The following is a 14,069-nucleotide window of genomic DNA, read 5'->3' on the forward strand; positions in this document are numbered from 1 at the left end:
GGTTGTTTTAATTTTAATTTCTTTTCCCTTTTTCTTTCGATTTTCGGTGTACGCATGCTTTTGCATATACACAAATTACAATACACCCTTTCCATTATTAATTCTAAAAGGCTTCTTGTTCCCCATATTAAATAAACCTACCCATATTTTAAAAATTATTTATTATTTTTTAGTGGAGAGTAAGGATTTAAACTTACGATTTTCGAGTTACAGACAATAAGATAAGTGCTTAAATTATGTTAAACTATGTTTAGGTTGGTCCTACTTCCAACATTATTTTTATCTTATCTTAAATTTAAAATATGAATAATATTTAGATGTTGACCGATCGATAGGTATTTGCTTACTGAATATTGATTAATATTATTATGATGAATAAAACATGACCTACCTTATTTACTCATTAAAAGCTATTAAAAAAACCAAAATAAAAATATATTTTTACATGTTTCATGATTTTTTTAGTACAGTAAAATGTGAAATGATAATTCGAATCTACGAATCTTTTGGTTTGAGATAATAAGTATTAACTAATTAACATCTATGCTCATGTTCGCACACGTTTCATGATTTTCTAACAAGTAATCACAAGTTTTCCAACCAAATTATCATTCATATAATCTCTTTAAATGTGGGTTAATTCTTGATGACACCTCAAAGAAGTGACTATATATGGATCTGTTTTTGTATTTAGCGGATTTGTCTGATGGATCGTTTCGGCCCAAACAATCTGATCCGCAGAATCCCAAAGCCCAAATCAGTAGACACGACCCATGAATGATGTCACTAGCTCAGACCCAATCATTCTTCACGACCGTGAAGGCCCAAATAAGTAGCCACGGCCCAAAAACAATTTCACGATCCTCCTATTCTGAACAGATGGCTGTTTCGGTAATTTTGCAGAAAGGCAGGGGCTTTTCCCGCGTATCCCGAAACCTCAAACCCGATTGCTGAAGAACTTGCACTCTGAGCTTCCTCACACCACCGGAGATTTTCTTCCGTTCAGTCCACCATGGTCGACCGCGAACGAGATCGAGACAGAGGCCGCGATAGAGACAAAGACCGCGACCGCGATAGGTACAAGGACCGGGAGCGGGACCGTGACCACCGTGAGCGGGACCGGGAACGGCGTAGGGATCGAGATGACCGTGACCGCGAACGGGAGCGCGGCCGCAGTAAAAGGTCACACACCCCCGACCGCACCAGATCCCGCCACACTCGCTCTCGCACCCGCTCGCCGGACCGGCACCGATCGCGTTCTCTTTCCCGTACTCCTGAGGACCGTTCCGGTCGTCGCCGCCATCGTACGCCCTCTCCGGAACATGCTCGAAAGCGTCACCGCCGGGATTTGACTGCTGACGATGAAAAGGAGAGGCAGAAAGCAGTGTCTGACTTCGTTGATGGCATTGCGAAGGAGCAGCACAAACAGAAGAAAAATAAAGATGGTAGCGGTGGTGGTGGCGGTGGAGGGGAAGTAGTGGAGGAGGCCATGGCTGATGAGGATGAAATTGAGATGATGAAGAAATTAGGTATTCCCGTGGGTTTCGATTCGACAAAGGGTAAGCCAGTCGCTGGTGCTGATGTGAGTGGCGTTAGGGTAGTGACCAAGCGGCAGCCTAGGCAGTACATGAATCGGCGAGGTGGGTTCAACCGGCCGTTGCCGGCCGAGCGGAGCCGGTAGCTAATTGATTTGGCTAGGTCTCTGAGGTTAGTCTATTATAGATGTATTATTTCTCAGTTTTGGATTTGTTTTATTACGCCGTCTTGTGATGATTTGGGAATTTTGAGCTCCGCTTGTAATTCGTACAACTAGAATTTCTAGTACTTAAAAAGAATGTTGCGACAATTGAATAGCTTAGCTCCCATGCTTTCCACCTTGAAGTTTGAGCAACAATTTAGCATGTCTCCAGGTTCTTGTTCTAATTACTGGAACGAGAGTGCTTTTGCCTTCTCCCTGAGGATCTGCTATAAATATTCAGGTTGATGTGTTTGGCTAATGGTACTGTGTTTCTATGCTCCTCTTCTTGGTCACTTGTCATATTACGGATGTTCACTGGGTTATCTCCTCATCCTCAAGTCTCTGACCAAAGTACTTTACATTTATACTGCTGATAGTGCTCCTTGTTCTTCTCTTTGAGAGATTTTATTCATGACTGGTTACTTTGTCAAATTTGATCTGTTTCAATGCCAGAGGATTTTTAGACACATATTATCAGTAATCATTGGATTGTGGAAATATGAATTCTTTACACATTTGAAAATATATCCAAATATTTTGAACTTTGTTTGTACCATTTTGATTGTACAAGAGGTGAAGGTAGAATTGTACATTTTCTAGGATTATCAAAGAGAACTTGGAGAACCCCCAAATTTTATTTAGATTAAATGTTGTGATGTACTTGTTTCAAATGCAACTCCACTCCATAACCTTTAGATCTATAGTAGGGAAGAAGCACCCTGTATCATGATATTGATTCTACATAGAACTTATGTGTATAGTTGGTGGAAACATTAATTTCTAATGTGAGTTAGTTTGTTTATAGCTAATATGAAGCAACAGTTGGTGGAAGTTTAAAAATGATGAATTTAGGTACACATTGTCAGACCAGCTGATATATGAAATAGGTTTTAGAATTGTGGGTTGAAATTTATATGGATGGTAAAATATGAAACTGAATATAGCTCTCACTTGCTTTCAGAGAAACGACCAAGACTGACATTCTTCCAGAAATCATTGAGCATGGGAGATGCATGCAGATAAAACTATTCTGATGTACTCTGGCATATTCTGGTAATAAAATATTGTTAGTTGTTACTAGATATGTTTCTGCTTAATTTGAAGTTTCTGATATGGTCAAAGTATCATGGTTGGGGGAGGTTTAGAAGCTTTTTAAGCATACCTCAACTGAGATTATTTTCCATTAGTAAATAGTTTACTATTAACATGGTTGGCTTCTTGATGATGTTGGAAGCCCATGACTTAGAAATAAAGAAACAAAATTTTTCATTGGATGTGTATGAAGGAGAACAGAGAAATACTCTCTGCAATCCGAGAACACACAAAAGACATGGCCAAAAACAGTTTATTAGAACAAATAAAACTCTTTGCGAAGGGTATGCCAGCAAGAAGCAAAAAAATCAGCTAGGCACCACATCCTCCTTCCCGATGGTTATTCTTTCCCATAAAGTTCTACTTCTTTGCTTGAACCAAAGCTCCTAAATTATCATCTTAAACTTTTGATTTCCCCTGCATTCAACTGGATTACCCAAGGTACTCTCTCAAATCTTGGAGAAAGGCCCTCCAAATATATAGACTATACTGGAAATGGACAAACAGTGAATTTGATTTTTTCTTCCTGCAAAATAGAGGACACCAATTCAGTTTTGGAACCCTCCGCTTAATAATATCCCCCGTGTTACTTCACCCAAGAATTTGGGAATAAGAAAAAATTAACCTTGATTGTATTTGTATAGTAGGTTGATATAGATGTTCCTCAAGGCAGCAGTTTTGAAAATAGTGATTTAGAGGAAAATTTGCCTTTGCCTATCATCATTGTTGGTTAGCTGTATCTTTTCCAGTGACCCAGTTACTTCTTTGACCTCTTATTCCACCAGTGTTTTCTAAGTTTGAGGCCCCAACTCTCAGATGTCATCATATCCCAAAACTCCCTCACACTCGACTTTTTGGGCAGCTGGATTTTTTAATATGAGAAAATATCCTTCAAGGTGTAATTAACATCCCAAACATCTCACAAGTAGATTGATCTTCTATTTTTTTCACTCTAAACCTCGAACATCTCACACTACTTCAATTTTATTATACTTCCTCACACGCTTCCACTAGGCACATTATTCTTTGAATCTTAGCTCCATCGTCCGTCCTAGAGGATCCTTGCCATGCTTGGTATGTTTTTGTGCCACAAATCTTATTGCTCATTCAAGAATCTCCATTTTGGCGAACAGGGCCTCATACCCAGTGGCCACACACGGGCCAGAGGGAGGACGTAAGCTGCCCAGTCTCACTTTCCCTCCTTTTTAATCATTATAAACATAGTTTTTTGTTTAAATAATTTTTAATATTAACAGTGCCTGCCTTGTGAACCCTTTCTTTTCCCTCTCTTGATGCGTATATATTAGAAAAGAACTGTAGGACTTGGAACCTTATCCACTGTTAAGGACTTAAGGCAAGCAAGACGGAAATGGAAGCAACTGAAAAGATATGTCTAAATCCTTCGATTCTGATTTTTTTTTTAATGGATTCAAGGAAAATAGTAGTAATTGTGCATCCATTGCAGCTTTGCTCTGTATTTACATTCCATTGCCGTTCCAGCGTGTCTTATAGCTTTCCTTTTATCGTGCAATGGTAAATTTAGGTGTATCTTTTAGATTTATGTGAGGCTAGTTCAGTGATACTAGTTTGAGCTACTTTTTGCTTTCTGCAGGGTTTGGTTTACTAGGCTTCACTGGAGGCCAGATGAAGTCTTTAGACGCTCTATAGTCTGTGTGTAAGATTGAAACCTTGTAAGTCATGTTTGAGTTAATTGAAACCCGGGATTTTTTTTCCTGTTATAAAAATTGGACGACTTTCCATGTTGCTTTGGTTCTCGTAACAACTGCTAGTCACTACATTTATTTGGGTATTCACCTTGTTGGTGTCATTTATCAGGTTAGCAGAACATTGATGGTGCTTTGACAGACTATGAGTTTAGATAATTGAATTGAATTGAATTGGTTCTCCATTCTCCTCCCCCAAACTTAAGATTAGTTGCTTTAGAGGTATTTACTGGCCCAAGGCCAGCACTCTGAGAAACCATACATATCAATTAAAAGCTTCAAACTTTATCACAGATGGTCTTCTTTTACGTACAATTATTTATAAATTAGATGATCTACTTGAAACTCTCGTCTCAAAAATGACACTAGATCCAAGTGATAAACAAGGATGTTCCTTTATGATGGTAGCGATACTGCAGTCTCAATCAGAAGTACAGTATGAACAACCGATATATTTCAATCTCGGCAACTGAAGAGCCAAAGCCACCAAGGAAACTAGAGGAATTGAGGCCTTTCGAGGGGCGGAGCTGGTGATCATTCAGTTGGGGCGGTAGTCACGGTGGAAGGTTTTCGAATAACAAAGGCTAAGTACTAAGCTTGGGGCTTCTTGTCGAATGCCAAGCAACATATATATTAGCATTTGGGGAAGTTTTTTTGCATTCTTGTATTTCACTTGGAACATAAAAGGATTCTTTGCATTCAAACATAAGCACTTTCCACCGTGGTAGTATCCCTATAACCATGCCCCACCTTCATTAGAATGGTTACTTGAGTAGCATCTTGATCCCTATGTATGCTAAAAATACTGATTTTCTTGTATATGTTATATCTTGAGATTAACCATGGAGTAAACTGTAAAGTTTGGAGATAATGAAGTGTTTCGTCCCAAATAAAAACGTTGACATTTGTTTGATTACCAACGTTTCTTTACATAGTTTTACTTGTGTCTAATTTCCTAATGTCTATACATCATTAGAAGAAAAACAATAAGATCACTATGAAGGGAACTATATAAATATGAGTCATTGAGAGTGTCTCGAACTTCCTACTGTTGATGGAATTCTATGCCTATCACCTCATCATAAATAACATCACAATTATGAAAACATGTACTAGAAATGCAGGTATTTAAAACTCTGTGGTTTATCATCTTTTTGTAATTTCCAGTCAAAGATGGTTCATGGCGAGAATTCAAGACCCATTGGATAAAGTTTTTACCCCACCGGACATGAATAGAATCTGACAGACATGGATGCAGTAAAAATGGGATGACGAGAAAGAGAGAGAGAGAGAGGTCTGATGAACTTTTGGTATGCTGTAAGAAGTGTTGAACAAAAAGGAGAGAAAAAGTGGAAGTTGGTGAGCCAACTAATCATGATACAATAATGATGCCTTTTTCTTGCATTGGAGATGGAGAGATGGAGGGGCCTCAATTAAAGAGGGGGGAAAAAGGCAAAAATAAGGGTGGAAAGACGAGGATCAGACGAAACCATCACTAAAGTTTGGAGAAGACGAAGGGGTGACTGTGAGCCCTTTATTTAAAAAGTTAATAATTTTAGTTCATGAATGTGTTTCAGAGCCAAACTATCACAGAAGACAAATTTGGCATGCGATTGTATGAAATTGATTCAAAAGAAAAGGTAAACGATTCTTTGATCGTCCTTAAAATGACGATCAATCTCCATTCAAGCAGTGACAAGAACTCAGATTCCAACTTGAATCTTCTTGCTTGCCTGTCAATTTCACACTTTTAACGGTTAACGATGTACATAGATCATATTCATGTCGAGAAGGCACTCAAAACCACAGAAACAAGTTTCATAAATTGATTGCTAAATGGGATAAATGAGTGAGTAAGAATGTTAAATCGTACTCGTCTACATATGTGTTTGAAATGTTAAAAATGGCGAATGTGGATGACATGTTATCATCATAAGAATGCTAGATACAGCTCAGATGACGCCCGACTCAATTGATGACAGTTTAAATGGAGGAATAAAGAGAAGGTATCTAAAGAATGCCTACGACCGATAAAATTCCAATTTATAACTTGTTAAATTTGTTGCTTTTTGAGGTGATCAGTGCCAAAGCTTCATGCAGAATCCAGTAGGCACAGCACATATTTTCTTGCTTGAAATGCATTCTGAAAAGGTATCAACAAGTTGCTCTGCAAGAGCTGATGGGTCTTCAATGAAGTTATCGACAAAGGCCTTCACAATCCTAACTTCCTGTGCTGTGGCTCTCAAGCTGTACCAGGTTAAGAATTTTTGCCTGAAGTTCTTCTCTATGTGTCCCTCACATTCTAGCCATCTAATCAATTTTACATAATACTCAAAATCCTTATCTGAGATTCCGTTTGTCGTACAATCGACGTCTTGCCTTTCTGTACTTCTCTTCTTAGATGTGCTGCCATGTCGAGGATCCTCTCCTCCGGACCCATTTTCTCGATCCTTGGCGCTACACTTGGATCGCCCACTCCTTCCAAGAACATCCTTGATTATTTCCATCTTGCAAGGAGTAACTGGCAATCCAGCCTCAGAGCTACCAGGAAACGGCGTGCTTTTAGAGCCGTCTTGAACGGTAGAATTTGACCCGTTATTCATGCTTCTATCTTCAATAATATGGACCTCAGAGGAATGCTTGTCTTCAAGTTTTGTAACGATGGCATCAGACAGCATCCCACTTTTCTTTGTAATGTGTTCCTCGTCCAACAAAGAAACGGAATCTGTTGCTGGTCCCCTTCCACCCGTGTTTGTGCAGTTTATTGCATCCTTAGACAGGTTAGCAGCAATGATCTTGTTAGAATCCTTGCAATAAGAAAGATAGTTCTCTGTTCGACTATCGGTCTGATCGCTATAAGGCATGACATTGTTAGTTTCATCTTCTACTGAGGAAGGATTAGAGAGTTCACTAAAGTTGGTCACCGGACTCTGACTTCTTTCAATCACCAAGCAGCCTGGGTCATCCGCCCGGGCACTAGCAGTTGAGACCTGAACTTCACACATCCCCAAATCTCCTGTCTCATCAAAGGAAATGGCTTTGAAATAATATTCTGAAGATGGGGTTAGTCCATGGACGACAAACGTTAAATTGGGTCGAGACAAGATGCAAGTTGGCTCTATGGGGTAATCTGTATCGCATGTCTTTCGATGCCATAACCTGTAACCAACAGTTTTTCCAGAAGAAACATCTTCAGTACCCAAAACCACTGTAAGATATGTTGCATCAATATCTTCGAACCTTACGAAGTTTGTAGCTGCCAAATCTGTATCTGCAATGTTGACAAGAAACTGGTCACTGATTTATGTTTTTTTCTCCTTAATGAAACACTATGCAAAATAGAACACAAATATCATTTCTAATATCTTTTGTAGATCCATTGTACAGGGAAGATAGTAAAATCTATCAGCAATCAATTCAAAAATTTATATAACATGCAAAATAAATTCTAGTGCAACTGTGCAAGTACACCAAGATATAAACGCTATTTCCAGAATTGTAGTAAAAATAAATTGAGATGAGTAAAAAAGTTAGGAGCCTTACATAAAATAACTTACCTTGTGTCATGGAATTGTGCAATTGGTGCAAGATCTTCTTGGAGAGCAACGAGTCCAGTGTATCGATGGCTAAAGAGCAAAGTTTCTGAACCTCCGGTCCTGAAGAAAGCCTGTTCACTATGCCCCTGCCCATCCCAACCGGGACACCAGTTAAAGGACCCACTTCAGCTTCAAGTTTCTTCACAGCCTCGTCCACAATCTGATACACATCTCGATACTTTTCACTGTCACTCAAAACCTTTTTGCTTAAAGAGATGCGGTAACATAGTATATCCACCCTTCTGGTATCCTTGGCTTTCGTCAATTGTTTTTTCCAGCACCTAAAGAAATTAAACTGGGTATTAGTTTCGTTCCATTCATGATACAGTAATACTAAATATTTAAGGGAATCTAACACAGTACAGCAATGAAGAGCATTGATATGTCGGGGGATGTCGCAAGAGTGTGAACGGAGTTCATGAACTACAACATCTAACGGCATTTTCAAGAACTTTCAGGGCCAGTCTTGGGAAATCTGGAAGGAGAAAAATGAAATAGTGCTTGAACATAAAAAAAAAGGTATTTACAAGGTGGCTGGACTGTTATATGGTTCAATCTGAGTCCTTTTTGTGGTCCACAATCTCAGGCAGCTATTATATAGTTTCCATGATTTCTTATCCTCGAAAATTAGACAGGTTAACATAATTCCAATTAACTTTTGAGAAGGGTTGGACGTCCAGTCCTTGCCTTTGCAACGATGTTCACATTTTGACAGAAATGAAATATGTTAACATGTGCTACTTTCTCCCTCTCCCCAAAGTGGTGTCTTCTTTGCAATTGGGACACAGAAGACGAGCATTGCATCTTCGTTCACTGTGCATCTAGAACATATGAGTAGCAATTTGACCGTTTCTGATTTGGGTAGCATGATAAGACTCTATGGGTCAGCAATAGTGCAACATCTAGAAACAAAAGGACGGATGAAAGGCTATCTACACGGATCCAAGATATACATCTTAGCTTTTTTCTAACTTCTAAATGATGTATCCTTTATAAAGGTTTCTCTAATTTTCTTCCCTTTTTTTCTTCTTTTTCCAATTCAGTCCAATTAGAGAACTCTTTCAGTAATCTCCATTTGGGTTGGTCTTTGAGGAGAGAATTACTCATCCTTTCCATCTTTTGCATTCTTATACTTAATAAGATTGGTTCTCATCAAGAAGGGGGAAAAATCTAGAAAGAAGACAAAACAACAAGTAACAAAAAGAAATCTACGACAGACAAGTAAATGACAATAAGAAACCCGCAAAAATCTTGAAGACCAGCATCACACTATCCTATGGCTTCAACCACAGATAAGTTAATGGTCAAAATGACGCCAAGGCCCAAAAAGAGGTAGACAGGTCTATCTTTGAGTCGTACCCATGGGATGATAAGGGGAAAACATTTGTATTAAGTTCCATAAACAGTATGCTGCAATTTCCCCACTAAAGCTCAGGAAAAACCAATTCTCTCCTTTTTATCCTCTTTTACCAACACTGATTAGTCCACCAACTAATTTTGAGTGTAAAGGCATTAATTAGTAATCACATTTATCTCTTGACTGCAACCATATCTCCAAATTAGCGTGCGATCAGATTCCCAATTGTCTACAATGACCATCAGACTCTAAATGGTTTTGGTTCAAAACTACTATGTTTGACATTAGATATCATCCTGGTAACGTGAAACTCCATTACAAACATGGCCTAAACAAAGCTAAATTCTGTTATAATATGAACAAAACAAAATTGAATTCTTAATCTGAATTTCTACAGCCAGGAAGGAAACTGAAGCAACAATCAGCAGCACCTTCAGTTCTTCAAGATAAAGAGAAGCACGTAACTCATGTCCAAATGAAAAGAAAAAAAAAACAAGGAAAAAGACAAACAAACAAACTTTATGACCCCAGAAGGTTTGCTGTCCTTATGATTCAATCCATGAACGACCTAGTCCTTGAGCGTCAAATATTTAATTCGATAAGCTATAGAAATAATTAAAATAAAAACAGCTCTTTTCCCAGTAGTTTTCCTATACAATGAAAAGTCTAATCTTTTATAAATTTTTTTTTTTAAGTTTACTATTTAATAAGGAAAAAATATTATATGCTAGATTGATCATTACAGCAGCATGGATATTTCAACAGCTTCACCATGTGAAGACAGATTCAGTTTTAACTTGGGAAGAATAAATAGCTTTGGGCCTTCAATCAATAACTAAGCCAGTGAATATGTAAATTATATCACTAGATTCACGTCAATAAAGATCAATCCACATTGTATAATAAGAGGCAAACTTTTTGTAATCCTTTCAAATTCAAAGAACATATATATATGTAAGAAGAAGAAGAAGAAAAGAAAGAACAGAGATAAAAGTCAGAGTGATTACCCGAGCAAGTCATTGACTTTTCCACAAGAGACACAATAAAAAGTCCCTTCAATGCCAGCCCGCTGTCCTTTAGAAATTCCAGATTTTGCATGCTTCAATGCACATTCAAGGTGGCATGACATACCACATGAAGTGCCTTGAAATGGTGGATCAGAGCTGCAACTTAACCATAGACTAGGATCCTTATTATCATCATACTGATGACAGATGCAGCATGAACACCTCTTGCAAAATTTATCATTTTGATTTAGGGTAGCTTTGCAAGCCGAATTTCTGCAGTACACTGCAATATTTGAGTCACTCCTAGTGTTACTGATTGGAATATTGCTTGCACAAACAGGTAGTCGTGATGGCTGATCAATTTTTCTTTGCCTTTTAGTAATCTTTGGAGAAAGACAGGGAGAAGACTGACTGTCAAGGTGATCTGTCACAACCTCAGTTAACTCTGATTTCTTTTCACTGACAATTTTCAGGAGGTTCTCTACTATTTTCAGTTTCGTTAATCCAGTATATTTCCGCTCTTTTCCCATCTCTGCACATAGAATCTCTAAAATCTCATGACGACTCCATGATTGTAGCAGTTCAGAAGCTTGTGGCTGATCTGATATTTCATAGACCAAATTTCTTTTCTCCTCCATACTCATCTTACTGCATTTTGATGGATCAAGAGCAGCTCCTAGTACCAACATAGACGAGGATGTACATCAGCGTTAAGAAACAAAACATAAATCAAATGTCCAAATGGTAGGTGCCGTCCAGTTTGAGTTAATTACATTGGGTTTGACTTCAAATAAGTTTAACATGCATGGATTCGTGAAACTAATTTGGAGTGTTTGTTTCATACCAGTTCAAATCTATTAATTAAAAACAATCCATGCACTTGTGATAAAACTACAATATATATATACACTCTTTTAGTTTCCACTCAATAACTACTATAGAATTTTCTACTCTTTAACATATTTTAGAGGATAATTGCTTCAAATCCTTTTATTATTATCTACCAGAAATTAAGATATCAAGTTGTAATTGTGAGAAAATATATACATAGATCCTTAAAATACTATAATTTACACTATTTTGTACAAAACTTTAACCAAATGACTCGAACAACACGAATTTAACTCAACCTAAGTACTACATGGTGGAATTGGGCAAAACACGATCCATTTCAACTCATATAAATACCCTGGGCCTTTGACTTTGGATAATTTCTTAAACCTCCTAATGGTTGAAAGTCAACGATGAATTTTAAACATAATGAACAGTTCTCATGCAATTACTGACTGTTCACCAAATTAATCTTGCAAGAAGCGTAAAATACTCTGATAACTAGACATGGCAAACTAACGACAGGAGGAAGGAAAGGATAAGTAGAACTGGAGAACTCGGACACTACGCCCATCAGAAATTGACACAATTATAATCCATAAATTCAAGAAGCTAAAAATTTAAGCACATTGAAAAAGCTAAGCATCTAGCGTAGCTAACAAGTTCAAGAAGTCTATGTCTACGCAACGTAGTCGAATAATTAGTCGGCACAAATTTCTGAATACAACGTCGTTATTAAATACAGTCGCGGAACTTCCACATCAATGCCTGTAAAACCAACAGACGGAGCCAATTTAACCAAAACCACGAAGACCTGACTACCACGATTTTCAGGCCGGCCATGGAAGTCCATCAAGATGAGGAACAAGAAAATTTTGTTCCAACAGAAGTAAAAATAATTCCGACTACGAGAATTTGTTCGGAACTAGTAAAACGAAATAACAAAAATCGATGGTGAAAGGGAGGAGGAAAGAAAGCAGTAAAAAACGAAAAGGATTAAGAGGATTACCTTCAGACGAAGAATCGGAAGCCATATGGAATAACAAGCAGGCAGTGATTCCACCACATTACCGCGAAAACCGAGCATATAGGGACCTGCAAGCAAGAAATCTGGAAGGATGAACGGAGAGAAAAAAGATAAAAATCTGAAGAAATGAAAAGAGGAGAAAGGCGTACCGATAAAGAGCGGGAAATTGAGCGGGAATGATGGAATCCATGGATTGAGCTTTGGGAGATGGAGATGGAGAGAGAGTCGCGTTTTGGGGGAGTTTTTTTTTTTTCTCGGATGAGAGTTGAGAGAGAGAGAAGGGAAAATAGAGAGAGTTATGAGTTATGAGTATCACCCACCTGTCCTGTCCTTTGGTTTGCGTTGAGGGAAGAGGGAGAGGATGAAACTATGATATGATTCCATCAAATCAAATCAATATCAATATTGAAGATTGAAGATTGAAGATTGAAGAATAGTATAGCGGCTCTTTTCTGAAAACCATTACCAATGCGGCGGCTGCTGCATGATTTCTCCTTTCTCTCTCTCTTTTCTTTCCCTTTTTCTTTTCAGAAAATTTTTTGTTTTCTTTTTTTTTTATAATTCAACTTTAAATATTCTTCCTCACATACACCTTAGCTCAACGCATGAAAATATTTAAATTAAGATTAAAAAACACACTTACTCTATCGTGAAAAAAATCTCATGAAAAGTCAACTTCGATTTTTATCCAAAAACGATTTAGTCTTTGTAATTTATAAATATATTTAATTTTTCATTGATTTATCGATAGGAAGCTTGTCAAAAAAAAATTTAGGATAAGGACTAAATTGTTATTGTTATAAACCTTAAATGATTAGGACTACAAATATTTTTTAACCTTAAATTAACTTTCCAAAAATGCAGGAGAATGATTGATTTTAAACTCGTATTTTTTCTATTAATAATTATATTTTGATTTACAATTATTATCTGTTATTGCTATCGTCCATTGTTTGTAAATTTTTATGTGTGTTAACCTATTGACACAAGTGTATATATATATATATATATATATATATATGGTAAATGGCATTGATTCATTTTTTTTTTTTTTAAGTTCAACTTATAAAAATAACAATCAAATAACCTAACTTATTTGGAAGATAACATATATAAACATTCACATTTATTACAATAAATAGTGTCATTAATTGTTAGTTTTGAATTTTATTTGTGAGGGCTGTATAACGGTAATTGGCACGTACTCATCTTTGTGGGAGATTCAAATCTCCCTATCAAATTTGTGTACTAAAAAATAGAAGTTTTTTAATTTTATTTTAATCTCTGAATTTAGAAAATAAGTTTCACAAACTTTCAAAGTTCTATTTTAATTTTTGAATTTCTGATTGAATAATTCAATCTTTTAGATTTAAACAACAATTTTGTTCCATATTATTATTCTATTTCTCCTCATATCTATCTTGACTAATATTTATTTTATTTCAACTTGTGTGGTTTAGGTATATATTTTTTTAACACGACAAATGTGGAGTGTACCATATTTGTACATAAAAAGACATGTAGTGTATATATATATATATATTGGCAATGGGCCCACTTCCTTCTTTTTATCTCTCAAATAATTGTCTAAAAATGACAAATAAAACAAGAAAATGAAAGAAGCTATATAAATCAATTATTAACATTTAACATTGTAAATCCAACACAATAGTGTTCACATAGAAAATTTAAATGAT

The 14,069-nt window shown here is 36.8% G+C and overlaps 2 protein-coding genes across 14 annotated transcripts; one reads left to right on the forward strand and one right to left on the reverse strand.

Moving 5' to 3' along the window:
- The first annotated feature begins 915 nt into the window (after nucleotides 1-915).
- Nucleotides 916-5,470, forward strand: LOC111007178 (U4/U6.U5 small nuclear ribonucleoprotein). 12 transcript variants are annotated; one of them, XR_015791487.1, is made up of 5 exons: nucleotides 918-1,707; nucleotides 2,700-2,791; nucleotides 3,964-4,363; nucleotides 4,443-4,521; nucleotides 4,963-5,470. XR_015791487.1 is itself a non-coding variant. In XM_088125092.1 (2 exons), exon 1 carries the CDS (start codon nucleotides 1,013-1,015, stop codon nucleotides 1,679-1,681), a length of 669 nt encoding a protein of 222 aa, XP_087981218.1. In that variant the 5' UTR covers nucleotides 916-1,012; the 3' UTR covers nucleotides 1,682-1,707; nucleotides 4,963-5,470. The 12 variants fall into 12 exon arrangements, 2 of the variants coding, with proteins under 2 accessions (XP_087981218.1, XP_087981217.1); XR_015791486.1 differs by lacking the exon at nucleotides 4,963-5,470 and adding an exon at nucleotides 4,667-4,739; XR_015791482.1 differs by lacking the exon at nucleotides 4,963-5,470 and having other exon boundaries at nucleotides 3,964-4,004; nucleotides 4,138-4,363; nucleotides 4,443-4,739.
- Nucleotides 5,471-6,362: 892 nt separating this feature from the next.
- On the reverse strand, nucleotides 6,363-12,873 carry VIN3 (Fibronectin type III domain-containing protein). Of its 2 annotated transcripts, none has more exons than XM_088125090.1 (5): nucleotides 12,522-12,873; nucleotides 12,355-12,440; nucleotides 10,515-11,190; nucleotides 8,098-8,431; nucleotides 6,363-7,844 (listed from the first exon to the last, which is right to left on the reverse strand). In XM_088125090.1, exons 2-5 carry the CDS (start codon nucleotides 12,377-12,379, stop codon nucleotides 6,633-6,635), a joined length of 2,247 nt encoding a protein of 748 aa, XP_087981216.1. In that variant the 5' UTR covers nucleotides 12,380-12,440; nucleotides 12,522-12,873; the 3' UTR covers nucleotides 6,363-6,632. The 2 variants fall into 2 exon arrangements, with proteins under 2 accessions (XP_087981216.1, XP_022135184.1); XM_022279492.2 differs by having other exon boundaries at nucleotides 6,363-7,825; nucleotides 8,112-8,431; nucleotides 12,522-12,871.
- Between the last annotated feature and the right edge of the window lie 1,196 nt (nucleotides 12,874-14,069).

The sequence above is a fragment of the Momordica charantia genome (assembly GCF_013281855.1).
Source record: "Momordica charantia cultivar OHB3-1 chromosome 6 unlocalized genomic scaffold, Mcharantia_2.0 BLBB01000006.1, whole genome shotgun sequence".
Lineage (NCBI taxonomy): Eukaryota > Viridiplantae > Streptophyta > Magnoliopsida > Cucurbitales > Cucurbitaceae > Momordica > Momordica charantia.

Coding starts and splice junctions, on each gene's coding strand:
- LOC111007178 (XM_088125092.1), top strand. CDS start 1,013: ATGGTCGACCGCGAACGAGATCGAGACAGAGGCCGCGATAGAGACAAA.
- VIN3 (XM_088125090.1), bottom strand. CDS start 12,379: ATGGCTTCCGATTCTTCGTCTGAAG. Junction 11,191..12,354: donor TTCCGATTCTTCGTCTGAAG/GTAATCCTCTTA, acceptor TGTTGGTACTAG/GAGCTGCTCTTGATCCATCA. Junction 8,432..10,514: donor AAAGTCAATGACTTGCTCGG/GTAATCACTCTG, acceptor TAATTTCTTTAG/GTGCTGGAAAAAACAATTGA.